This window comes from Halteromyces radiatus (assembly GCF_025201355.1).
Source record: "Halteromyces radiatus strain CBS 162.75 chromosome Unknown BX664scaffold_2, whole genome shotgun sequence".
Taxonomy (NCBI): domain Eukaryota; kingdom Fungi; phylum Mucoromycota; class Mucoromycetes; order Mucorales; family Cunninghamellaceae; genus Halteromyces; species Halteromyces radiatus.
The window spans coordinates 1,213,116-1,237,867 of record NW_026251688.1 but is presented as its reverse complement, the minus strand read 5'-3'; the positions used below and the strand labels follow the sequence as shown (position 1 = coordinate 1,237,867).

The window sequence follows — 24,752 nt, the reverse complement described above, 5'->3', positions numbered from 1 at the left end:
ACCACTCATCACCATCATCATTAGTAGTAGTAGCATTGTCATCCATAACACAAACACACATACATTCCAAAAGACAGCATCATCATCATCATCATTATCATATATTATTAGCCATACTTTTTTTTTTGAAATGAATTCTTTTATTAAACAATGGGCTTTACATTTTCTTTTTTTTTTTTTTTATTCAATTCATGATAATAAATAATTTCTTATATATCAGACAAAACCGGGGGAATAGAAGTAACCTAGAAAAAAAAAATTATACTAATGAATAAAAATGAGAAATTTGAAAAGAGGGAGAGTAAAAATAGAGAAGTTGGTATCAAAATATGCACACAGCATTGGTTGTTCAATCCCACTAAAAAAGATATATAAAAAAAAAAAAGGTCAGTGTAAGATGCCACGGTTTGTGTTATATCATTACAACTAAGTCAGGTTCATTAGATCGTTGTTCGGGAACTGGTTTCTTGCCACGTTCCTCATTCAGTTTCTTGTTCAGAGCACCACCACCATTTTGGACTCCCCGAGATTCAGCCTAGAGTTTCAAAACAAAAGAGAGAACATGAGTCATTCATACAAAAACTTGGAAGTTTCATACCTTCAAACGACGTTGTTCAGCAGCGGCTAACATGGCGGCATTACCACCACTACCACTATTGCCTACCACTTGACCTGGTGATAATGTTTGTCCTTCTCCCAATTCACTGGCTGAGCCTAATCGATGTCCTTTATCTTTGGTTCTTGTACTGCAACAATTTCCCTAATCCAAAAAAAAAAAAAGTGAGGTTTTTTCATTGTAGATTGTATCTTTCCCTAGATGTTACAACTACGATGTTATTTTTCATTTTTCTTTTTTTCTTTCGAATGGAAAGAGTATGTTTACCATTTTATGATGTGCTTACTAAGTAATGGTATTAGACAACAATAAAAAAAAGAGTATTGTAACGGAAAAAAAGAACAGCAAGAACAAGAGAGAGACAGATGAGAAAAGGGGACATTTGATCCTCCGCCTGGGATCCCTTTTTTGGTAGTAAGAGTGGGCTTTTGAACAGTTTTATAAATAAATAAATAGAAAAAGTCCTTGATTTCTTTTTTACATCAAACGAGAAAAAATGGGATTTCTCTTATAGATGATTTCATTAAAAACAAAAAAAAAGAATGTATATACGGTAGATGATGAAAAGAAATTGTATGATATTTTTTTTTTTTTTTAGTAAAATCATGAAGTCAAGATAAAAATGCCTTGATTAGATTATAGTACGCTTGTTCAAATCAGTAGGATGAAGTCCAGAAAGATTCAAAGAAGCTTGGAAGGAGAGACTTTCATGTTAATCACTCATCACATGCATCCATGCTTCTTCTTAATCAGTTGAAATCCCAAGTAACCGAACAAAAAAAAAAAAAATTGTGCCACTGTGCTAATGATCGCATCACCCAGAATTATTTGGTTTTTTTTTTTTCTTTATTACAGAACATCATCAAGTAAATCTAAAACTAATAAGTACTCATTCATATGAGAGATAATTAGTATTATGCTTTATAACAGGTTTAAATTGTGACAGGGTTGTTATTTTCCTTTTTTTTTTTTTAAAAAAAAAAAAGATAAAACAGTAGTTTTATGTTGTATTATGGACGGATGGTGCTATTTCTAAAGACATGCTTGAATTGTCTCTAATCTACAAAAAGGTAATTCTATTGGTTGACAGTTTTTGCATTTCACCAATATTGAGCACTTTGCTTGAAAGGTGAGTTCGGAGGTCGAATGTAAAAGAACTAAGACTCAAAAAAAAACCTTTTTCTTTTTTTTTTTTTTCTTACACGTTGTACCTCTTTTTTTTTTTTTTTTCGTCTTTTTCTTTTCTCATATCAATGTCAGATCAACAAAACGATCTTGACCTATACATGTCCAATGATATTCCAGATAATGTTTCCATGACAAGTAGTCAGTTTGATGATACTGTATTATTAGCGAATACATCAACAACAGCAACAGTGACAACGACAACTCATTATACTGATTTTGGACACGAAGATCGGCATTCTAATATGAATCAATTACATTCTTCCTCTTCTGTTAGTGAAGGAGAAACTGACATGATAGTAGGATATCTTGATTCAGACCCAATGATGCAACGACAGTTATTAGACGATGATATGACCGAAGCAGCTGACGACGATGACGACGCTATGGATCAAGACAGAATCAACAATGACAACAATAATAACAACAGCAATAATAATAATAATCATACTGGTGATGATGACGAAGATACAGGAATTTTGGATGACAGTGAACGAGAAAACACGGCTATTCGAATCTATCACGATACTCATCCTGACAATGAACAAAAACTTCAAGGTGGACGTGAAATCGCTGAACACGAGGCTATTTGGGCAGTCTCTACTTTTCGACCGGATTGGGGTGTGGAAAAGATTCGTGATAATAATCCTTTGACATATTGGCAGTAAGTAGGAATATAATTTAGTAAAACATTAACTTATCCCTTTTATCATTATTTTATATAGATCAGATAGTTCAAATCCAAGGACACCTCATACTGTTGATTTATATTTTCATCAAGCTACATTTATCAAGGTAAAAAAAAAAAAAAAAAAAAAAAAAAAAAGAAGAAAAAGATATAATAACACTGAAAATTGATATCCTTTTTTTTTTGCAGCAAGTATCTATTTTTGTTGACTTTTTCCAAGATGAAAGTTATTCACCACATCAAATCTCCATACGTGGTGGTACAACTTATCGTGATTTGCATGTAAGAAAAAAACAATAAATGGAAAAGAATGGTGTCTAATGATGATATTTATAGGAAATTGTTGAATTAGAATGCGAAGAAATGGTGGGATGGAAAAATGCCGATCTATCATCTATTATGGAGTAAAAAAAATAATAATTACTATAATGATATTGATGATCATTAACTTTATTTTTTTTTTTTAGTGAACCAGTACGTGTATTCCAATTACAAATTGCTATTCTTAGTACTCATTTGAATGGAAGAGATACTCATATCAGACAAATCAAAGTATATTCAGTCCCACTGTAAGTTGATCAATTATTATTTTTTTTTAATACCAATATTGATGATTTATTATTTTTTTAGACCTTATTTGCAAGAAACCGATGAAACAGATGGAGAATTGAAGATCCATCCTGCAAATCACAAGGGTTTACGATGACGCTGTTTTATTTGCGATCCAATCATGCTGGCGTTAACGGTCCAATATTTTTTCCATGCAAGTCTTATGTAAATTTTTTCTTTTTACTCCTTTTATTCCCTTTTTTTTTTTTTTTTGTTCTTCTTTTTTCTTTTTTTCTTTTTACTATATATATATATATCTATATATTTTACTGCTCATAGTATTTTTATATTATTCAGTGAATAAATGATAACGGTTGTTGAATCACCTTTATCTAAACAACGTTTTCTCCTGTTGGATGCGCCGACTGAACAAACATTAGCAAGTTATATTGAACCTTTAAAGAAAGAGAACGTAAAGCTACTAGTACGAATATGTAATCGTCCTTTGGACTATGATGCTGTGAAACTGGAACGACTAGCTGGGATCCGAGTCATTGATGATATCAAGTTTGACGATGGAACTGTGCCAAGTCAAGAAAATATTGAACACTGGTTGAATTTAGCCGAACAAGCTCGATTAGAAGGTCACACTATGGCGGTACATTGTGTTAGTGGAATAGGTCGAGCACCGGTAAAATGATAATAGAAAATAAATAAATAATAAAAAGATATATTAACCAAAAGGAATATTATTTTAGGTACTTGTGACTTTATCACTTATTGAAAGTGGAATGGATCCTTTGGTATTTCTTTTTTTTTTTTTTTTTTCGTGATATGAACTCATTATTTTATGCATTATTATAGGATGCAATCAGTTATGTACGGCAACGACGTCGAGGTGCTCTTAATAAAACTCAAGTACGATTCATTGATGGATATCGACCTATTACCAAACGCAACAAATGGAGACAATGGTTCAAACTAGCAGTATAGATCCCTCTCCCTATTCTCTTCCCTCATGGTATATTTTCTCCTTTCTTGCTTGATATCTTGTATTCCCATTTTTTTTTTTCTGTTTTCAATTAAAAAAAACTCAGTTGAAACTCAATTTGTTTTCCATTCTTTTTTTTCTTTTATTATTTTTTTCTGTTTTTAAACGTTCTTTTTTATTATTTATTTTCTCCTTCATCGATGGATTCATTAACTATGCCTGACCATGAACAGTGGGCTGAACTGTTTGGTTATGCAAGTATCGCTTGTTGGATTGTAGTCTTTACACCGTAAGTCTAGATAGATGATGTACATAAAAAAAAAAAACGAGATCTTACACTGACATATCTTTTTTTTTTGTTTATAACTTTTTCTTTTATACCAAAAACAGTCAATTATATGAAAATTATACTCGTAAAAATACCGATGGCGTATCGATCAGTTTTCTATTATTATGGATATTTGGCGATATCTTTAACTTGATCGGTGCTTTATTGGAACACTTGATGTTAACAGTGGTAAGGCCAAATATTAATATTATCATTGATTTACTGATAAAGGGTGGGATTATCTCTCACTTGGAATAGATCACACGCATGGAAGAAATCTAACCTTAAACTTTTTTTTTTTTTTGTTATCAATTTTTTTTTTCTATCAAATCATAGCTTCTTTTAGCTGTTTACTATCTTTTTGCTGATTGTTTATTAATGGGTCAAGTTATATATTATCGTTATGCATATTCATCTACACGGACATTCAAGGATATTTTATTTAATACTTCTAACAATGACGAAACTATTTATGATACCATGGCAACAGCAAGTACCCCTGATAATGATGAAAATGCACCTTTATTGAGGCCATCAAGTAGTGATTCCAGCTCTCACACCGTATTGAGTCAGAAACAATCGGAACATACCCGCTGGATTGTTAGATGCTTCTTCATTCTTAGTGTCTTATTATGGTTGACTCTTTTATTAGGATCAGTTTTATTCTTCTGGTGGCCTGGTGCAAAAGACAAGGTGGATCTTAGTCAATGGCATCTTCTTTCTCAATCATTAGGTTGGGCTTCGGCGATTCTTTATTGTAGTAGTCGTAAGTCATTAGAGGAAAAAACCAAAAATGGAATATGCAAGTTGATGAAACACCCTTTTTTTTTTTTAAGGTATACCGCAAATCATGCAGAACTTTAGAAACGAAAGTGTGGAAGGACTCAGCTTGACGATGTTTGTATTTAGTGTGGTTGGCAACTTGACTTATTCTGCGGTAAGGATGAATAAAAAAAAAAATAAAATAAAGATGATATGGTGAGGTTAGAAGGTCAAACCTGTTACTTAACACATGCATTTTTTTTTTTTTTTTTTTACTTTATTGCTTTTAGTCTATCTTTTTAAAATCCACTGACCGAACATATTTGCTTATCAACTATCCTTGGTTACTTGGAAGTGGTGGTACTTTATTTTTTGATTTTACTGTAAGTCGATCTCAATTACACAATATATCAAGATTAACGGGTGATGATCTGTTGACTAAAAAAAAAATCGCTCATTCTCGTTTCTCTGTCTTGTAGATCTTCTTCCAATTTTATACTTACAAACAACATCGAAAATGATATATCTTTGATTTATTAGTTTTATATTTTTTTGGTCTATTTAATAAATACAAGGGAGGGTTTTGTGATGACTTTTTTTTTTTTTTTTTTTTTTTTTACTATTATATCATAATTGATTTGATTGGCTTTATGATGATGAATAATAGACAAAGAATGATAATAATTGCAGCATAAATGATGATTATATGATGATCTTCGAATCATAAAAGGGACAAGGAGAAAGAAAAGATGATTATGGAAATGACAGACTTTTTTTTTTTTGTCAATGTAAGGAAGGAGGTAACCATGAGACACGTGAGAGTCGTCATAATTGTGCATTCACGGTTTATTGCTGGTTTGGTGATACAGAAACAGGTTAGAAGAGGAAGATCCATCGTCACGCAGTAAACAACAACAACAACAACAATAACAAATCGTTAGTACCATCAAGATTGGAAATAAATAAAAAGAAAATTAGGAATGGTAGCTTTTATTTTTATATATGAACAAAAAAACTCTCTATGACGTTCATGAGGAGAGATGAATGATGGAGGCGTTTTTTTTTTTTTTTTTTTTTTTTTTTTTTTTTTTTGGTTCCAGGTAATACCATCATGTTTTCTTTCTTCTTGTCCGTGCACTTTCTTTTTCATTCGTATATGTGTATGTTCTCTTTACTTATATTTAAAATAAAAATCAAAGAAGATAATGAAAGGAAAAACATCTTCTGCACTATTAGTATAGACTTGGCATGATTCCTTTTTAAATTCTCTTTAGGAAAATAAGGGGTAAAGGGGAGAGAATCAACACCCAGTCCAACAACAACAACAACAACACACACACGCCACTAGGTTGTTTTATCTCCTCTTTCTCCCTCTCTTTTTTTTTTTTTCTAAAATCACTTGATTCTTTTGATTTTCAATGCAATCGGTATATCAACATCCAAAAAAAAAGGGGATCTCTCGATGCGGAGCTGAAAATCCTGTTATAATTTTGATGGATCTGATTTTTTTCTTTTTAACTTTTTCTTTTCCTTTTTCTTTCTCTTCCTTTTCACTTTCTTTTTTATTTTTATTTTTTTTATTTTTCTTCTTTATTTTGTACAATGACTACTTCAAAAGTATCTTTACCTCCTATTCGACAAATGCTTTTTGATATATCAAGAGATCACAAAGAAGATCAGGGTAAGTTCAAAAGAAAAAAAAAAAAAGAATATTTAGCTAATGGCAGGCGACTTTTTTTTTTTTTTTGACAGAACCCGTGCCAAAATCATCAACATGCAGCCATTCAACAGAACAACTAAACTATCGACAAGCTCCTTTAACGATGAAACAAATCAACAGCATCAACACTGCTTTTACGTTTGATTCTTGGCACGAGTGTTTATCACCACCACTATTGTCACCTGTCACAAAATCTGTTGCAATGTGCCAGTGTCCTACAAATGATATGATCCATACGCCTTCCTCATTAGCACGTTCACCAACCAATAATTATGCACATCATCACCGTTATCACCATCACCAGAATCAAAACCATCATCAATATGATCAGCAACATCAATCTAATGGGCAGACATTAGACCGTTTTACAGAAGCATCAACTGAACTTCAATATTATCCTCAACATTATTATTCACCTTCTCCTCGATCCCAACATCATCATCGTCATTATGGAAATCCACGACATCGACGTACTTATTCTGCCTCTTCTTCAGCTCGACCTTCTTTTTTGACACAAGTGCAACCTGGTGTTCCTTATCATTTACCACCTCAATCAACGAATTCAGCATCAACGTCATCATCATCATTTTCACAATCACAAATCAATGATGGCGTATTGCATAGAGGCAGAACAAGAGCTCATACGACATCAGGGTATCTTCCAACTACATACAATCCAACATCATCATCAGCAGGATCTATATCTCCTCATAGTGACCAATCATCAACATCATCAGCATCATCTTCATCATCATCTTCATTAGCTTCATTATCACCTACTTCCTCTTCTACTTTTATGCCTGGCCATCCTTCATATATGCCAATGTCGAAAATATCAACCCAACAACAACAACAACAACAACATTATCATGCACATACTCCCGTTTCATCCTCAATCTCAATATCATCAGCGCATCTTCCTGTATCACATCAACAACGTCATCGGTACCATTGTCCACATTGCAATAAAACCTTCTCTCGACCATCATCATTACGAATTCATATCTATTCTCATACTGGTGAAAAGCCACATGTATGTCCTTACTTTAATTGTGGACGTCGGTTTAGTGTACAATCCAATATGAGGCGCCATATTCGAGTGCATGCTGCTGGAAACATGATGAACAATAATAATAACAATAATAACTTACCACGTGGTGAACATCGGCTACCGTTAGATCCCTTATCTTTACCCCTTACTGGACCTTCTACTATGACTTCAGCTATTGACCATCATCCATCCCATCATCTACATAACCCTCAATTTATGCTTCATGGACATTGATTTGATACTATTTACTTTTATGACCTTCCTTTGTTTATTATATCTATATTCTATTTTATTTCTTTTTTTTTTTTTTTTAAAAAAAAAAAAAAAAACTTACTTTCCTTATTGAATGATTATTGATTGTTTTATTTTATTCTTCCTCATTTCTATTTTATACATTCCTTTGTTTTATCTTAGTCTTTTTACATTGTTTGATTACAAATATACAAATAAAGATTTACTTAGTATACGATAGACCTAGATTTCTCTCCCTGATGACTTGTAATGAATGTGCGTGATGGATAGGAGGTGTTATTTGTGGCGTTTTTTTGTTATTATGATTATATGAAAACAACAATAATGATCCATCAAATTATCATCAAATGAATGTCCTTCAAACACATGTCCCCCCCAAAAAAAAAAAAAGCAATGCATAATGATCCTCCTCATGTTTCTTGGCTACTTGCCTTTCTTTGTATTTAAATCCTTACAATAAACAATAATGAAAGAAAACAAAAATAATCCAATGTCAACACGATAATTTTTTTTTTTGGGTAGTCTTGGCATTCATTATGGATTATTGCTTTTTATTACAAAATCCATAAAAAAAAAAGTATTTTTATTATCACAAAGAAAAAAAAAATCATTCAATGATTTAAGATTGTCTTTATTGACATAGTTTCTATATTATCATTTCTTGTACACCTATCCCTTGAACGTATCATTCATTCAAAAGAAAAGGTTTAGTTTTGAAACATCTAAACAATGGGATCATTGTGTTTCAATCTTATCTCTATGATGGACCTGCATGATGAATAATAACAAACAAATAGTACATTTCAATGATTTCTTTATTTTCAATTGGATGATATATATATATAATTATGTAAAAGTAAAAAAGTAAAAAATAAAATAAATATGTACAATAACAAAAAAAAGCTATTTCTAATCTATCCCTAGAATCAGAAATCTGCCAATAAAGAGGAAGTAGAAGATGTTGAAGAAACAGTTGGTTCCTTTTTCACTTTTTTATTCGTTCTTTGTTGATCTGGTTCTGTTCTTTTTTGTCCCTTTTTTGTTGATTTCCTTTTCACCGTTGTTGTTGTTGTTGATATGTCAGTTTTTACAATTGTTTGTTGATCTTCATTAATATCGTCTTGATCATTTTGTTCATCATCAGCAAATGATAAACTGGGTAAATAAACAACTTGATCACCATCTTCCAAATCATCATCTGAATCTAAAAATGCTTGAATTTGATCACAACTTGTCACATCCACTAGAATATCTTCATCATCTTGTTTTCGTTTGGTTGTTTCTTCTTCTGGAGCCTAAAACAAAATGAACGATATTCAATAACAAATATATATATATATATATATATATATATATATATATATATATATATTATTCTTACCACATCAAATTCATCTTCTTTTTCTTCATATTCCAAATTTTCTTCTAATTCTGTGAAATCAGGAGCAAATGCACTCCAATTTTCTTCATGTTTAGTTGTCCATAAATATATATTTCCATAACTGCTAACAGAACCTATAATGGGTCGATCAGGATGCCACTAATAATAATAATAATAATATATTAATTAAATCTATATTTATCATGATAATCATTCTTACGGTTAAATCATCTAATGGTTCATTAGGTCCTTCCAAAATCTTGACTAAATTACCCATTTTCTTATCCCATATATAAATATTGTGTTCAGCTTTATGACCAGATCCTAAATATGATAAGTTTATCTTATGTACCTTAATAATTTATTTTGTTTACTTACCACCAATGACATATTCACCATCTGAACTAAAACAAGCTTGATTCCATTGTACACGATTCACAAGATCTTGAAATTTATTTTGTAATACTGGAATACCATCATGTTCTTCCAATCGATATAAACGTAATACACGATCATTGGCATTGATGATAATATCTCTACAAATAAAATCAAAAAAAAAGAAAATATAAATTCATTTCTCTTTCTTTGTTATATCTTTCTGTTTTCTTTTTATTTAATTATTACCTTCCATTATTACTCCATTGAATACCTTTAATAGAAGTCGATGTAATTCTAGTAGCGTAGGTAATCTATCAATAAAACAATCAAATCAATATTCATTCCTTTCTTTTTTTTTATTATTATTATTCTTGTTACCTTCATTGTTAATGGATCAATAATATTCAAATATCCTTTTGATGTTCCAGCATATATTCGCGTTCCAGTTTTATTCCATGATAAAGCACATACATAAGAACTGGATTTACTTTTTTCATCATCATTGGTTTCTGTTGGTAAAGATTTCTTGATTATTTTGCCATCTTTTAATTCTACAAGTATTGGTTGTTCTTGAAGTAAAGCAGCAACAAATTGATAACTACAAAAAAAAAGTTAGTTTGAATAATAATCAAAAGATTATTATTTATTGTCTTTTTCTTACTTTTTTTTGGGATGCATTTGAGCCATCATTACAGGAGTATCAAATCGTATTTTTGAATATTTCGTGCCTGTCACTAAATCCCAAAAGATACAAGTCCAATCTTTAGAAGCAGAAAGTAAATATCGTCCATTTCTTGACCAACTATGAATGATAAAAATAGATAGTAGAAATTATAAATCATTATGCATATATTTTTTTTTCTATTTTTTTTTTTTCTTACCTAATACTAGAGACAGGTTTTACGTGACCCGTCAAGTTCCGAGCCACACCTTTAGTATCAAAATCCCATATTACGCAACGTCCATCTTGACATCCCGCTGCAAGTAATGTACCACGACGATTGAAACGACAATTTAATACATATCCATCCTCTAATGTTTCTTCAATACTATTTGGGTATTCTTGTTCCCAAGGATCTATATAATATCAATGGTTTAGAAACTTTTTCCTTTTTTTTTTTCTTTGTTTCTTTTTTTGTTTTTTTCTTTCTTTCTTTCTTTCTTTCATATTTACCTAATAGTTCTAAATTCATAAGTCACTTTTTTTTTTTGTTGTCACTTATCGGATAAAGAAACTAAGGAGTCGGTGGAATAATAGTTTTTGGAAAAAGAAAAGAAAGAAGAAAAGAGTGTAAACAATCATCCCTTCTCCGGATAATTTTAAGTTCCGTCTTTTTATTCTTTTTCTAGAAATTTTACCAAGAAAAATAATTTGTTCATGCGCGCAGCTCACTGTTGAAACGGTTGACCAATCAAATTACTACGCACTGCGGTGGGTCATTAAAAATGTCATATTCATTATATATATATATATATCTTTTTGTTTCTTTTTTTTCTTTTTTTTTTTTCCTTTTTTTTTTTTCTTCTTTTTTCTCTCTTCATATATAAAGAAAGAAAATCATTCGTTATTTTTTTCTTTTCTTTTCCTTTTCTTTCTTTCATTTACTATTTTACTTTTCATTCATCATGCTCCTATCCGCTAATACTATTAATACCACAGCTACTACACCAAATACACCAACTCATCAACAACTTTTGGAAGGTGTTCCTTACCATTATACGCATGAATCTAGTTGTTATATTGATTATATACGATCTCTTGTCGGTATGTCAAACTTGAAACAAAGGAAGAATCAACACTCACCCCCTTATTTTTTCTTTTCTTTTCTTTTTTTATTTTATAATTTAGAATTGACTGTGAATGTTATTGAATCGATATGGCCAACTCAACAACATTCTTCTGACAATGCAACGACGAATTGTAACGATACAACTAAACGTACTGGAAGAGTAGCTGATACAAAACATTTTATCAAACACTTTCTCAAAGCATCACGTACTCGCCATTCGACATTATTGATTGCCATCTTTTATCTTTTTCGTCTTAAACCAAAATTGGCCACCGTATTGACAACTGCTATGCCAAGTGATCGACCTTATTATGCCTGTGGACGACGTATGTTTCTATCAGCTGTTATATTGGCTCACAAATATCAAAATGATCGTACATATCGCAATACATCCTGGGCAGCATTGACAGGTCTTCCAGTGGAACAAATCACGCGTTCTGAACGTTTGTTTTTGCAATTGATGGATTATCAATTATATATCTCCAAGGAATCTTATGAACAATGGACATTACTCGTACAAAAACACTGTGGCAAGAAAAATCCTGATCGTCTTCCTAGCAAATCCATTGCCCTTCGTCCATTTCATTGTCCATCCCCTGTTGTCTCTAAGGTTGACCCGTCATATAACCCATCAGATTTATCCATCACCGGTATGAAACGACTCTTGGATCAAGAAAATGTATCTTGTTACAACCAGAAGAAGATGAAACAACATACTTATTCATCAAATATCACGAGTATCATGAAACGAGGACAAAAGTCGGTGGATTTGGAAAAGGCGCTTCCTCATGATGATTGGAAAACAACCAGTGGACTTCATCCTACTACTTTTATGAATGGATATCTACCCACGCCACCTGCGGAAAACATAATTGTTCCTGGTTTGGAAGTTCTCAAGAAAGAATGGCCTTCTGATTGACTCTTTCATCATGTCGTCACATTATTATTTTTCGACTATAATGATTATTTTAACAATGATGATGACATGATATTAGCAAGATTCAAGGAAAAAATATATGGATTAATTTCTTTTATATTCTTCTTCTTTTTTTATGTTCGATTATTCTCCTCATTTGATTATATTATTACCAAACAGTTTTATTATATATTCCCTGTTTAATATTTATAATAATAATAAAATTGATAGCTATACCTCATTTTATTATGAATAAAGTTTAGAATGATCTTCATTGACATATTTCTATAGGTCTTGGCATTGAGAGTGGCTGAATAGATACTTTCTTTTTTTGGATGGTTGGTCGAATAAGACACGTCAAGGAGTTTGAAATAAATGTAAGGTATGACATTAAATGATTGGTTCAAAATGAACGTTTGGGGGATGTTGAAAAAGAAAAGAGTCAAACCAAAACAACGTGGATTCATATAATTATAATAAATCAATATATAAATATATATATATATATTGATAAAGTAGTCTTTTTTTAATAAGGATGATTAAATATAGATATATAGTTATGTTTGAATAAGGGGAATTTCTTTTTTATCTTTCAATCCCTTATTCCCCTTTTCCTTCTCTCTCTCTCTCTCTTTCAATTTCTAATTTTTTTTTTCTCTTTCCGTTTTTTTTTTCTTCTGCGTCCTCTTCCTATTTCTTTTCTCTTTTTTTTTTTTTTATTTTTTATTGTTTTATTTCTTATTTATTCTTCTTCTTCATTGATATTATCATTGACTCTTTTTTCTATTTATATATAATAACTCCTTTCCTTTTTCTTTTTATTATTATCTTTTATTATAATTATTCCATCTTTTGAACTTCTTTATTCATCATGTCTTCAACAAAAGAAAAGAAAGCTTTTATGACACTCGATCAAAGCTCCATGCCAAACTTTAACTCTTCATGGGTTAATTATAAAGGTAAATAATAATAATGATAATAATAATAAAAAGATATAAAAAAAATTATTCATTTCATTTAATATATATATATATATAGGTGCTTGGTCAACTACTATCTTTGTCGTTATTGCTCTCAAAGCCTTATTTACGGTGATACCATTCATTAGTCCTGAAGCTAGTTGGACTTTAACCAATCTTTCTTTTAATCTTGTAAGTAATAGTTCAATATAAATATTAATAAGAATTTAACTTATATTATTATTATTATAGGGACATTATATCATGTTTCATTGGGTACAAGGAATTCCGTTTGAAAATAATCAAGGTGCTTATGATGGATTAACTTTATGGGAACAAATCGATGGTGGTGTACAATTTACAGCAACAAGAAAATTCTTAACTGCTGTTCCTATTTGTTTGTAAGTCATGATCACTCAATCATATATTATTCACTTATTATTATTATTATTATTATTAATGATGATGATAGATTCCTTTTAAGTACACATTATACACATTACGACGTCTTTTTATTTGGTATTAACTTCACTGCTTTATTGGTTGTATTGGTGGCAAAGTTACCTATCATGCATCGTGTTCGAGTCTTCGGTATCGGTAAAGTGGATTATGATATGGACTGAAAACTCTCCTCTTCTCTCCTCTTTTCTTTTCCTCTTTTTTTTTTTTTTTTTATTTTGCCTGGATTGTATTCCCTTATTATTCTTATTACTACTATTACTATTGTTAGTTACCTTTTTTTTTTTTGTCAGAAGGAAACAAACAACCAACAACAACTTTATCTCCACCTCTTTTTTTATTATTATATATATATATATATATACGATGTTATGTTACTTTTATGTGATTTTGTAAATACAAGTCTACTTCTTTTTAATAAAGTGGACCCACTGCGGTTTTTATGGATGGCAAACTTTTGTATTGATATTTTTTTTATTGTATATTCAGAGTCAGCGAACTTTGCCGTCAAAGCAACGCGATCATCAACTATAATAGGGAACGTGATCATGTGTCGATTTTAGATTCATATCATAAACGTATAAAAATATAAATATTTATATATTTTACATCATCAAAATGAATGAACTTTGTATTATTATCAACATATATAAAGAGTGAACTTTTTGTACATCGCTTATAATCATGATCATCATCTACCTTGATTACATAATAAAGCTCTTTTCCTTGTATTGGACAATCGAACCTACTATTTATTGTTAGATATCGGATTCATGTATGAAGGAATGAAAGGAAAATAGTTTGTGATATTTCAATCAAATGACTATTATTATTATTATTTTATTTGGCAAGCGAAATGAAGTAGACTACTTTGATAACCTAAAAAAAAAAAAAGATCATCATCTCATCCTATCAACCTTTGACTTTTTCAAAGAGAAAAAAGTAAAGTAGTAGTTGTCAGAAAAAACTATTCTTTACTGTAAATGTTCATCACCATTGAGAGGGTAAAAGAAATACCGAGCTGAAATATCAAACTTTAACTAAGAGATGTCAATCCGATTTTCTTTCGTCTTTTCTTTCTCTCACGTTCGTTTTTTTCTTTTCTTTTTCCCGTTCTTTCTTTCTTTCACTCCTTTTTTTTTTTAAAAAAAAAAGAACAAGCTACATTCATGCTCTTACTCAAGTGCTTCGTTCCACGCGCTTCTTTTCCTTTATTACGATACCCTTTACAAGATGCTGGTCATCGATTCTTCTCCATGACACGAACTCCTGATCTAGAAGTGGACAATGTTGTGATAGGTGGTGGTGTCGTTGGTTTGGCCATCGCGGAAATGCTTACTAGGAATAGACCTCAAGAAACAACTATTCTGGTAGAAAAAAACAAGAGACTAGGCGAAGAAACTAGGTAACCCTTTAATGATACTCTCTCTCTCTCTCTCTCTTTTTTTATTCAGTTTGTTACTAAATACACTAATGACATTCATTTTTTTTTATAATGTATATATCTAGTTCACGTAATAGTGAAGTGATTCATGCTGGTATATATTATCCCAAGGATAGCTTGAAAACTCAACTGTGTATCCAAGGCAATCGACAACTTTATGCTTTACTTGAAAAGACAACGATTCCATATAACAAGATTGGCAAATGGGTAGTGGCACAATCACCTGAACAACACGAGTATTTACAACAACTATCAGCCAAGGCGACTTCACTGGGAGTAGAAACTTATTTTATTGATGGAGAAAAGGCAATGTCAATGGAACCTGAACTTAAGGCATATTCAGTCCTGGTATCACCAACTACTGGTATTCTTGATTCTCATTCGTTTATGGATTATCTTGAACAAAAAATCATAGATCAAGGTGGCGACATTGCACTCAACACATGTATTCAACATATACGACGTGGTGATAACGGTGGATATTACTTGAAAGTAGAGGATGAAAGCAACAACAAGATAACAGTATGGGCACAACAGCGGGTATTCAATGCAGCAGGACTTCATGCACATCATCTTAGCAATGACTTGATGCCAAACAAGTACAAGCTTTATTATGCACGAGGACATTATTACGCTTACAATGCACCTAGCTCCATTCGACATTTGATTTATCCTTGTCCTGAAAAGAATTTGGCTGGTTTAGGAACTCATTTGACCTTGGATATGGCTAACAAAATCAAATTTGGTCCTGATGTTCAGTATGTTGACAATCCTTTTGATTATTCTTTACCTTTAGAGAATGATCATAAGATGGCTTTTGTTCGTGCTATTCAATCTTATTTACCTAATGTGAACCCTGACAAGTTACAACCTGATTACGCTGGTATAAGGTAAAAAAAAAAAAAAAAAAAGGAAAACCTCCTTTAAAAAAAAAAACAAGAATGTTAAAGAAGTTCTTTTTTTTATAGACCTAAACTTGCTGGCCCGGGAGAACCTTTTCAAGACTTTATTATCAAGGAAGAAAAAGAGGATGGATTTGATGGATTTTACTCTTTAATTGGTATTGAAAGTCCTGGTCTTACTTCTTCTCTTGCCATTGCTAATTATATTCATCAACTGATGGAAAATTAGATTTTTTTTTTGATAATTGTGAATAAACTATTGTTTTTATTTGATGTCTGTGATTTAATGATGATCCTTTTTATTTTACTATGTTGTACAAGTCTGTTCGCAGTGTTCCGATGCCAAATGAGAGAGAAGAATGACTGGGTTTGAACTGAAAAATGATCAAAAGGAAACTCGTTTCTCCTTCTCTATTACGCTCTCTCTCTCTTTTTTTTTTTATCCCTTTTCTTTTTTTTTTTTTATCACCATTCTTTCTTTTTCAATTCATGGATAAATATCAGGTAACATATAAAGAAACAACAATTGTATGATTGAAGATAGATTATATGTTATATTTTCTTTTTATTTAACTCGTTCTTTTTCTTTTTCTTTCCTATCATCAAAAGAAAATCGAAAAACTCGGTGAAGGTAATGAATATAAAAGCTTTCTAAATAGGTTTTAATACTAATTATATTTGATTATATAGGTGCTTATGGTATTGTTTATAAGGCTCAAAACAGAGAAACGAACGAAGTTGTAGCATTAAAACGGATTCGACTGGATAATGAAGAAGAAGGTGTAAGTCAATAAAGGAGAGGAGAGGAAGACCATTTGAAAAAAATAATAATAATCAGGGATTACGAACTCAATATCATTTCTTTCTTTCTTTTTTTTTTAGGTACCTTGCACAGCTATTCGAGAAATCTCCCTGTTAAAAGAATTGAAAGATCAGAATATTGTTAGGTAATAATAGATAAGATAGACAAGATTCTTTTTTTTTTTTTTTGATCCTCATTTGTATTCTTTATAGACTATACGATGTATTACATAAAGAAAGAAAACTCATTTTGGTGTTTGAATACTTGGATTCTGACTTGAAGAAATTTTTGGATTCAAATGGTGGTGATATTGACGAATGGACAATCAAGGTAAAATAATAAAGAGAAGGATAGCATGAACACAACACTTGTATATATCTGATTCTAGTTCTTTTATACTTATATTCTTTTTTTTTTTTTAGCAAATGATGTATCAATTATTAAAGGGTATTGCGTTTTGTCATGAACACCGTGTACTTCATCGGGTAAGAAAAGGAGAAATGGAAAAAAAAACAATTTGATCTAATTTAAATCTATTTTTTTATTGTAGGATTTAAAACCACAAAACTTATTAATCAATAAGGTAAAAAAAAAAAAAAAAAAAAAAAAGGAACCTATAAATCGATATAGAAAGAAATAGATTGATTTATATTTTATTAGAAAGGGGAACTGAAACTTGGTGATTTTGGTCTTGCAAGAGCCTTTGGTATACCAGTACGAAGTTATTCCCGTGATGTGGTCACACTTTGGTATAGAGCTCCTGATGTATTGATGGGATCAAAACAATATTCCACTTCAATTGATTTATGGTCCGCAGGATGTATTTTTGCAGGTAAATATGGAAAGAGGGATAATTTGTAACGGTAATATTGACGGATTTTATTTCCTATTTAGAAATGGCCTCTGGTAGTCCTTTGTTTCCCGGTAGTTCCGTGTCGGATCAGTTACAATGCATATTCAAATATCCTTTTTTATTTACTATATATTTATTTATATTCGGCATCATTAAACCTTATATATATATTTTATATTACTCCTTGACCACATTGAACAGTTTTAGGTACCCCCACAGAAGAAACATGGCCCAAGGTGTCTCAAGTTCCAGAATACAAAGTATGATATTACTAAGAGAAAATGGATGATGGAACTTATTTATTTTTTATGTTTATAGCGTGATTTTGAAATTTTTGCTCCTATACCATTAGAATCATTATTACCGAAATTGGATCCTCTTGGCATAGATCTGTTAAAGGTAAAAAAAAAAAAAAAAAAAAAAATGATTTCACAGGTTTGAGCTTACATTATTAACATTTATTATCTATATGTAGAAACTGCTGGAATACCCACCTGATAAACGGATTACAGCTAGCGATGCTCTTCAACGTAAGTTTGAACAAAAATGTAGGAAAAACAACATCTCACTGACCTTTTTGTAATAGATCCTTATTTTGATGATTTACGGAGAAAGGAACAAAGCACCGACAATTTAGCAACAAGCAAATGATCCTTCATCCATATTTATCTTTAGCTTTAGTTAGTACTTTTACACTTTATTTTTACTTTTATTTTACTTTTATTATTCTATATTCATATCTCTCCATATCCTCCAAAAAAAAAATCACCTCCCACCTTTATGTTGTTTATACGCATCCATCAATAAAAAAAAATTCATTCGTATTTGATTAGTCGATATATATAAAACATTTGTTTATTTGGGGTAGATGGATTGAATGACAAAAAAAAATAAAAAGACTATACTACACATGTAAACCAATATCGAAGAATGACAAGTAATAATAAAAAAAGACTATTGATCTTTTTGTTGCTCTTGCAAAGTTCGTTTGACTTCTGATAAAACCATTTTGGTGACAACTTCACGCAATTCCTCTTCATCATGTACACCACCTTGTTCCTGTATATTGCGCATGACTTGTTCGACTTGTTGAGCAAAAGCTTCTTGACTAGCTTCATCCTCCAGTTGTTCGTCTGGTTGAGCATCGCTTTCCCGTTGAATATAAGCTAAATCATCTGTTGGTTGGTCATCTTCCAGGACTTCACCTGTAATCGTGGCTAAGAACTGAGCCACCTCTTTCCATCCTTCTTCGTTAGCTGACCATGCCGCAGTAACACCATCGCTATTCTTGTGTGATGCATCCGCCCCGCGATCCAGCATAAACTTGGCCATGTCCACCGTTTCACATACATACAATGGTGTATCCTTATCCAGATCCTCTACGTTGATATCTCCACCATGATTCAATAGATATTCTAACATTTCTTTTTGGTTGTATGATACAGCAGCATGACTATAAAAAAAAAAAGATGACCAGATATACGGATAAATAATGATAATAGTAATAATAAAAAGGTAGAATGGTGAGTAACACGATATGATAAACACACATATACTCTGACAACTTACATGGGAGTATACCCAAAATCGTCTCTGATATTGGCATCCATTCCATTTTCAAGTAATTCCTAATATGTATAATGGCAATAAATCCACATGGTGAAAAAAAAAAAGAAGTAATCATCCATCAGTATATAGATAATAAAAAATGAGTCATGGAGAGCAATTAAGCTTTTTACCTTCACACGTTCTAACTGTCCATCGCCTGTCCAAGTCGAAAAAAAAAAGAAGGTAAAGATTTCGTTAATATGCATTATATATAGTTCTCTTTTTCATGTTATTATGATATTGTTCTTACCAGCAGCTACCCAGATATTATCGTTAGAAGTGGTTGATTTCATAAGTAAAGCGAATGTGAAGAGACAGAAAAAATAAAAACAGAAAAGAAAATGCCAAAAAAGAAAAAGGTAAAAAAAAAAAGTCTTAACACTGTTAGGATGAAATCAACCTTTGAAGCTGACTATGAAATAGTTTTTTTTTTTTTTATCTTGTCATCTGTCAAAATCTCTTCTTTTATACTTTTGGTCTCATCTGAATCACTCCTCTTGCACAGTTTCATCCGTTATTACATTTTTTATCACATTTATCAGTTTCATCCGTTTTATTTTATCATTGTTTCTTATGATGATTAATCATCATCATCTAAAAATAATCTTTAGTTTTTGTATATAACTACATCTAGTAGTTTATATATTTTTTCCTCTTTGTCAAAGATCAAGTCAAACTTTTATTATAACAAATTCAATAAAAGATTGTATAATCACTTGCCCACTCTTAAGAAATCAATCATCTTAGGTTTTGTACAGCAGAAACTTGGATTAACGGCTTTAGGAGCCAAGAAAATTTACCCTGCCGTTAATGCAAGCCACAGTCAAAATGCCGTTAATGAAAATTCAAAGCCCAACTATCGTCAAATCTTTTAACCCTGATTCAATTTTTCTTTCCTTTTTCTGTCTTTTTTTTTTTCCACTAAGATTCCTTTACGATATTGTATTCATTCCTTTCCACAAGGTAGACACTTTTTATTCTCCTAATAAATGCAACTTACTTATAATAAACGGGATTGATGATTTACTATCGATGACTATTGATGACTATTGATGACTATTGATGATGACTGATGATTGATGATGACGATGTTGAAGAAAAGAAAAAGCCTTGGGGACAGCAAAAAGGGAAACTAATGGTAGTCGTCAATGACGTCCTTTTATACGATGATCCTTTGGATTACGATATCAAGGAAGCAATCGAAGCAAAAATCGCCGCTAAAGACGCTGAAATGGGCTCACGCAAGTCAAACACACCTGATAGATTATTTTCATAAATCGTAGATTTTTCTTTTGTAACACAAATCATAGAAAAAATAAAGTTTATTTTTTTATAATGCCATATTTAGGGTACTGGGTTAAAATGAGTCTACTACACCTAATTTTTTTTTCTTTTTAGTGCCGTTAATGAAAAGATCTGGTGCTCACTACAAGTAATCATCAATGATATTATTATTATAATAGTATCATCCATCAAATCCATAAAGCAATCATCCACACAAATAACAAAAAAATCTTTAACATAATCGAAGTGACTTTGTCGGAACTGAAATCCGTCTTACTCCATTGATGGGGAATCTATCAAAAGAGCATGCATAAAGGAGGATTTATCATTCCTCTCGCTAGTCGAGAGGTACACAATAGATAGTATATTCCCCCATATTAATAGTAGGACGCATTGGAAGGATAGAATCATAAATCTGAAGGAATTAAGAAAAACTGAGATGATCTTCCCATCGATCCAGAAAAAAAAAAAAAAAAAAAAAAAAAAAAAAAAGAGGGAATATCCAATTCTCATGCTTTCCATCTTAGGTTAAAAAATCTATTCAAGGAGACAATCACACTGACACACATTTATACAATGATACCTGCCTCTTCTTCCATAATCAAATATCATCTCATCATCAAGTATCAACCAATATATTTATTAATCATAGAAAGTCATGAAAGGAAAAACAATGTTCATCCGCTTTATTTCAAAAGTAAAAAAAGAGTAGAATAAATATTAACGATACTAAAACATTAACTAGATTTTTTTCAAAAAAAAAAAAATAATAATATAAATTGGGGTCAACGTTACTGATGATATTGTTGAGGATGGTGTTGAAGATAACTAGCGGCCTCGCCTGTGGGTTGATATTGATTGGCATGTGAAGTTGCAGAAGTACCAAATGGTGAAGGAGGTAGAGGTCGATGTTCTATAGGATCAGCGTCGAGTTCCACTTTGAGATATCCTTCTGTTTGTTGCATTTGTTCTATTGCATACTGATCTGATGTGGCCACAGCCGTATAGCTTCTTTCCACTGTAAAGAATAAACCTGCACCGATCAAAGCAAACAGCTAAAAAAAAGTGATGATCGATTGGTTAAAAAATATTTATATTTTCCTTTTTTTTTTTCTTTTCCTTCTTACCACAAAACCACCAGCACCAATCCCAGCCGCCACTGCTTGTTGTGCATTAACAGAACTGGATGAATAACCACCACTACAAGAAGGACACACAGTTGAATTGGATGAAGAGGTGCCACTATTACCATTAGAAGAGTAATATCCAGAAGAGGAAAAGGATGATCGCCAAGTATTTTGAAGACTCGAATAAACATTGATATTAGAAGTGGTTTGTCCTGTGGAATCCACACCCCCGATAAGGAGAAGAGTGCCAGACATGTATTTGACAGCTGCATGACCGTACAATGGCCCAGGTCCAGTTCCTGAAGGAGATAATCGTTGCCAGGTCACCGTTCCATCCTCAATCAGACCCGAGTACATAGTATCTTGGACTGGTTGATTCGTCACTACATAAAATCATATGAGTAAAGATTCTTTTTTTTTTTTTTTGATAGTTACCTGTATTGAGACCTCCATATAAAATTGTATGTGATACATCTACCGTGGTGACAGAGTGATATGATCGAGGAGTGGGGATATCACCAGTAACATTGGCAAGAACCCAAGTAATAGTAATAGTATTGAATTGAGGAATTGTTGTCATACTTGCAGGTGATAAGTTATATCGCGTTCCATCATACTTGGCTTCTTGACCACCAATCACGCTCATCGTAGCATAGTCTAGGATCATTGCATGGCCAATTCTAGGAGTATAACTACTTATCACACCACCAAATGTAGTAACAGTTGGATTCCAAGCACCAGTCTGAATACATTATGTATAAGAAATAACAAGCTAATTAGAATAAGGAACCATGTTTCTTCTATTGATATATTGAACTTACAATAGCATTCATGGTCAGTATAGAACCAGAATAAGAGGTATTCGTACTTCCAATAGTTGGATCCCTATCATGTTTGAATGAAAATAAAGGAAAGAGTAACAAAAAAAAAAAAAAAAGGTTAGATTTGGGAAAAAGAAGAGACTCCGGAGATTGAACTGACATTTCACCTCCCCATATATAGATGAGATTGTTGTTGCCAATATAGGTAGCACTATCTATGGCACCTGTTGCACCTCGACTGAAGGCCAAATAAAAAAAAAAAAAAAAAAAAAAAGAAAAAAAAAGAGTCAGAATAAGATTATTGTATTTTTTTTTTTCTTTTGAAACTTTACGCTTGGTACAAAGAGTTTGTAGCATTGGCAGAAGGTAAACTAGTCCATGCATTAGTGACACTATCATAGATGACAGTTTGATACTGCATCGGTTTTCCATTGGCTGATCCAGTACCACCATTGATTAAAAAATTCATTGATCCTGAAGCAACCATGACAAATTCACTTGTGGGTTCCAATCCAGGCGACATCGGTTGCCAAGCGTTGTTGAGCGTGTTAAGATCAGCATAATCACGCGATAAATCAAGGAAATAGTTATCATTCAAATAGGTTGGATTGTTTGTACTGGATGCACCACCGAAACAAAACAATTTATTGTTATTCAATACAATACATCCTTATGATAAATTAAAAAATAAATAAATAAAAAAGTTAATCAAAAAAAAAGAAAAGAAAATAAAATAACATGAAAAAGGATTACCTCCTTTATGTCGAGGAGAAAGTGTTGCTGCCATCGCTAATGAAAGCGATGATATCACTCCAAATAACATCAGTGATTTCATCTCTTTCTATTGATTTAAAATAAAAAAAAAGGAAAAAGGAAGAAGGAAAAAGGGAAAAAAAAAGAAAAGAAAAGAGATACAATAATACAAATGATGGATCAAGGTTGATCAAAAAAGGATTATTTGATGAGAGCCACAGCCATTGTGTAACCGTTCTATAGCAAGAGGTTATATGGATGTGGCCACGTGTAAAAGACTGGTAAATGAATAAAAGGAGTGTATGGACGTGTGGAAAGAAGACGATCCATTCCATCATCCATCCATCCATCATTTATATAGGTAAATGAATAGACAAAAGAATGAATGGAAGAAGCCTTTTTGTTGAATGATGATCCTTATTATGTATTTTAGATGCCGCATGAAAAAGAAATGAAAAGGCACATTTGTGGTACCTTATTTATTCCTTTTGATTTGCATCTACTGATCATTACCATTATTTTTCTTGTTTTTTTTTATTATTATTATTTTAAATGAAGATAGTAAGAAATTAACTTCGATAATTATCCATCAGATATGAATGGAAAACTTGCAATCAATAAAACAGAACAAAAAAAAAAAGATGGATGGTTTTTCTTTTTGTCTTCTTTGTGCGTGTATGACAAAAAAAAATTTCGTCCTAATTCGGTATGAATAGCTTCAACGAAAAAAAAAAGGTCTTCTTTCTTTTTCCTTTTTCTTTTTTTGGACATCCACCGAAATATAGATCTCTTGGTTAGGTCGATGAATAGGTAAGAAAGGAATAATAGAGTCAATTATACTTGGAAATCCAGTCATCCTATCTTATTATTATTATTATTATTATTGTTTGTAAGTTGTGAACGACAAACTGAACAGACGATGTGATCATTTCTATATGTCTCTTCCCTTCTAATCATTAGTTTCATACTGATCTTTCTTTTCCACTATATATTTGAGTATCCAATCATGTGTTGTTTTTTTATCATTTCAAACAATATTTCTTTATTGGTATAGAGTATTCAAGAAATAGGCTAAAGATTAATCTATAATCATGGTGAAGTAGATATACTAATGATTTCAAAAAGAATTGATC

At 31.5% G+C, this 24,752-nt stretch overlaps 12 protein-coding genes across 12 annotated transcripts; 8 read left to right on the top strand and 4 right to left on the bottom strand.

Annotated features, from left to right (window-relative positions):
* Positions 1-143: 143 nt before the first annotated feature.
* On the bottom strand, positions 144-972 carry BX664DRAFT_324430 (uncharacterized protein). Its single transcript, XM_051543847.1, has 4 exons — positions 884-972; positions 599-760; positions 425-535; positions 144-358 (listed from the first exon to the last, which is right to left on the bottom strand). The coding sequence occupies exons 1-4, from the start codon at positions 884-886 to the stop codon at positions 350-352; spliced, it is 285 nt and encodes a 94-aa protein (XP_051402855.1). The 5' UTR covers positions 887-972; the 3' UTR covers positions 144-349.
* Positions 973-1,833: 861 nt separating this feature from the next.
* BX664DRAFT_324428 (anaphase-promoting complex, subunit 10-domain-containing protein) lies at positions 1,834-3,317 on the top strand. Its single transcript, XM_051543846.1, has 6 exons — positions 1,834-2,465; positions 2,527-2,596; positions 2,679-2,771; positions 2,826-2,893; positions 2,957-3,058; positions 3,120-3,317. Exons 1-6 carry the CDS (start codon positions 1,870-1,872, stop codon positions 3,193-3,195), a joined length of 1,005 nt encoding a protein of 334 aa, XP_051402854.1. The 5' UTR covers positions 1,834-1,869; the 3' UTR covers positions 3,196-3,317.
* On the top strand, positions 3,296-4,146 carry BX664DRAFT_324426 (protein-tyrosine phosphatase-like protein). Its single transcript, XM_051543845.1, has 3 exons — positions 3,296-3,729; positions 3,797-3,841; positions 3,903-4,146. The coding sequence occupies exons 1-3, from the start codon at positions 3,403-3,405 to the stop codon at positions 4,029-4,031; spliced, it is 501 nt and encodes a 166-aa protein (XP_051402853.1). The 5' UTR covers positions 3,296-3,402; the 3' UTR covers positions 4,032-4,146.
* Positions 4,147-4,151: 5 nt separating this feature from the next.
* Positions 4,152-5,716, top strand: BX664DRAFT_324424 (PQ loop repeat-domain-containing protein). Its single transcript, XM_051543844.1, has 6 exons — positions 4,152-4,318; positions 4,420-4,546; positions 4,694-5,123; positions 5,194-5,294; positions 5,410-5,502; positions 5,599-5,716. Exons 1-6 carry the CDS (start codon positions 4,230-4,232, stop codon positions 5,638-5,640), a joined length of 882 nt encoding a protein of 293 aa, XP_051402852.1. The 5' UTR covers positions 4,152-4,229; the 3' UTR covers positions 5,641-5,716.
* A 1,896-nt stretch (positions 5,717-7,612) lies between these two features.
* BX664DRAFT_324417 (uncharacterized protein) lies at positions 7,613-8,190 on the top strand. The gene has a single exon (XM_051543843.1). It carries the CDS (start codon positions 7,636-7,638, stop codon positions 8,122-8,124), a length of 489 nt encoding a protein of 162 aa, XP_051402851.1. The 5' UTR covers positions 7,613-7,635; the 3' UTR covers positions 8,125-8,190.
* A 749-nt stretch (positions 8,191-8,939) lies between these two features.
* Positions 8,940-11,244, bottom strand: BX664DRAFT_324414 (WD40-repeat-containing domain protein). The gene is made up of 9 exons (XM_051543842.1): positions 11,076-11,244; positions 10,783-10,978; positions 10,563-10,703; positions 10,280-10,499; positions 10,148-10,212; positions 9,902-10,059; positions 9,744-9,847; positions 9,524-9,682; positions 8,940-9,437 (listed from the first exon to the last, which is right to left on the bottom strand). Exons 1-9 carry the CDS (start codon positions 11,092-11,094, stop codon positions 9,069-9,071), a joined length of 1,431 nt encoding a protein of 476 aa, XP_051402850.1. The 5' UTR covers positions 11,095-11,244; the 3' UTR covers positions 8,940-9,068.
* Positions 11,245-11,415: 171 nt separating this feature from the next.
* BX664DRAFT_324410 (uncharacterized protein) lies at positions 11,416-12,853 on the top strand (the record flags this gene model as incomplete). The annotated part of the gene is made up of 2 exons (XM_051543841.1): positions 11,416-11,666; positions 11,751-12,853. Coding segments are annotated over exons 1-2 (995 nt in total), but the record flags the coding sequence as incomplete, so codon positions are not given.
* Positions 12,854-13,344: 491 nt separating this feature from the next.
* Positions 13,345-14,258, top strand: BX664DRAFT_324406 (uncharacterized protein). The gene is made up of 4 exons (XM_051543840.1): positions 13,345-13,566; positions 13,646-13,758; positions 13,819-13,967; positions 14,039-14,258. The coding sequence occupies exons 1-4, from the start codon at positions 13,479-13,481 to the stop codon at positions 14,187-14,189; spliced, it is 501 nt and encodes a 166-aa protein (XP_051404024.1). The 5' UTR covers positions 13,345-13,478; the 3' UTR covers positions 14,190-14,258.
* An 848-nt stretch (positions 14,259-15,106) lies between these two features.
* On the top strand, positions 15,107-16,653 carry BX664DRAFT_324404 (FAD dependent oxidoreductase). The gene is made up of 3 exons (XM_051543839.1): positions 15,107-15,430; positions 15,535-16,359; positions 16,438-16,653. The coding sequence occupies exons 1-3, from the start codon at positions 15,195-15,197 to the stop codon at positions 16,598-16,600; spliced, it is 1,224 nt and encodes a 407-aa protein (XP_051402848.1). The 5' UTR covers positions 15,107-15,194; the 3' UTR covers positions 16,601-16,653.
* A 163-nt stretch (positions 16,654-16,816) lies between these two features.
* Positions 16,817-18,849, top strand: BX664DRAFT_324393 (protein serine/threonine kinase). Its single transcript, XM_051543838.1, has 13 exons — positions 16,817-16,875; positions 16,981-17,002; positions 17,062-17,153; positions 17,254-17,318; positions 17,386-17,503; positions 17,596-17,658; positions 17,724-17,756; positions 17,834-18,005; positions 18,068-18,134; positions 18,226-18,286; positions 18,345-18,425; positions 18,502-18,556; positions 18,613-18,849. Exons 1-13 carry the CDS (start codon positions 16,861-16,863, stop codon positions 18,675-18,677), a joined length of 909 nt encoding a protein of 302 aa, XP_051402847.1. The 5' UTR covers positions 16,817-16,860; the 3' UTR covers positions 18,678-18,849.
* BX664DRAFT_324387 (ankyrin) lies at positions 18,850-20,057 on the bottom strand. Its single transcript, XM_051543837.1, has 4 exons — positions 19,885-20,057; positions 19,766-19,791; positions 19,596-19,654; positions 18,850-19,479 (listed from the first exon to the last, which is right to left on the bottom strand). Exons 1-4 carry the CDS (start codon positions 19,925-19,927, stop codon positions 18,981-18,983), a joined length of 627 nt encoding a protein of 208 aa, XP_051402846.1. The 5' UTR covers positions 19,928-20,057; the 3' UTR covers positions 18,850-18,980.
* A 1,517-nt stretch (positions 20,058-21,574) lies between these two features.
* BX664DRAFT_324384 (uncharacterized protein) lies at positions 21,575-23,753 on the bottom strand. Its single transcript, XM_051543836.1, has 7 exons — positions 23,620-23,753; positions 23,199-23,535; positions 23,027-23,104; positions 22,867-22,930; positions 22,481-22,787; positions 22,046-22,428; positions 21,575-21,973 (listed from the first exon to the last, which is right to left on the bottom strand). Exons 1-7 carry the CDS (start codon positions 23,699-23,701, stop codon positions 21,710-21,712), a joined length of 1,515 nt encoding a protein of 504 aa, XP_051402845.1. The 5' UTR covers positions 23,702-23,753; the 3' UTR covers positions 21,575-21,709.
* Positions 23,754-24,752: the final 999 nt, after the last annotated feature.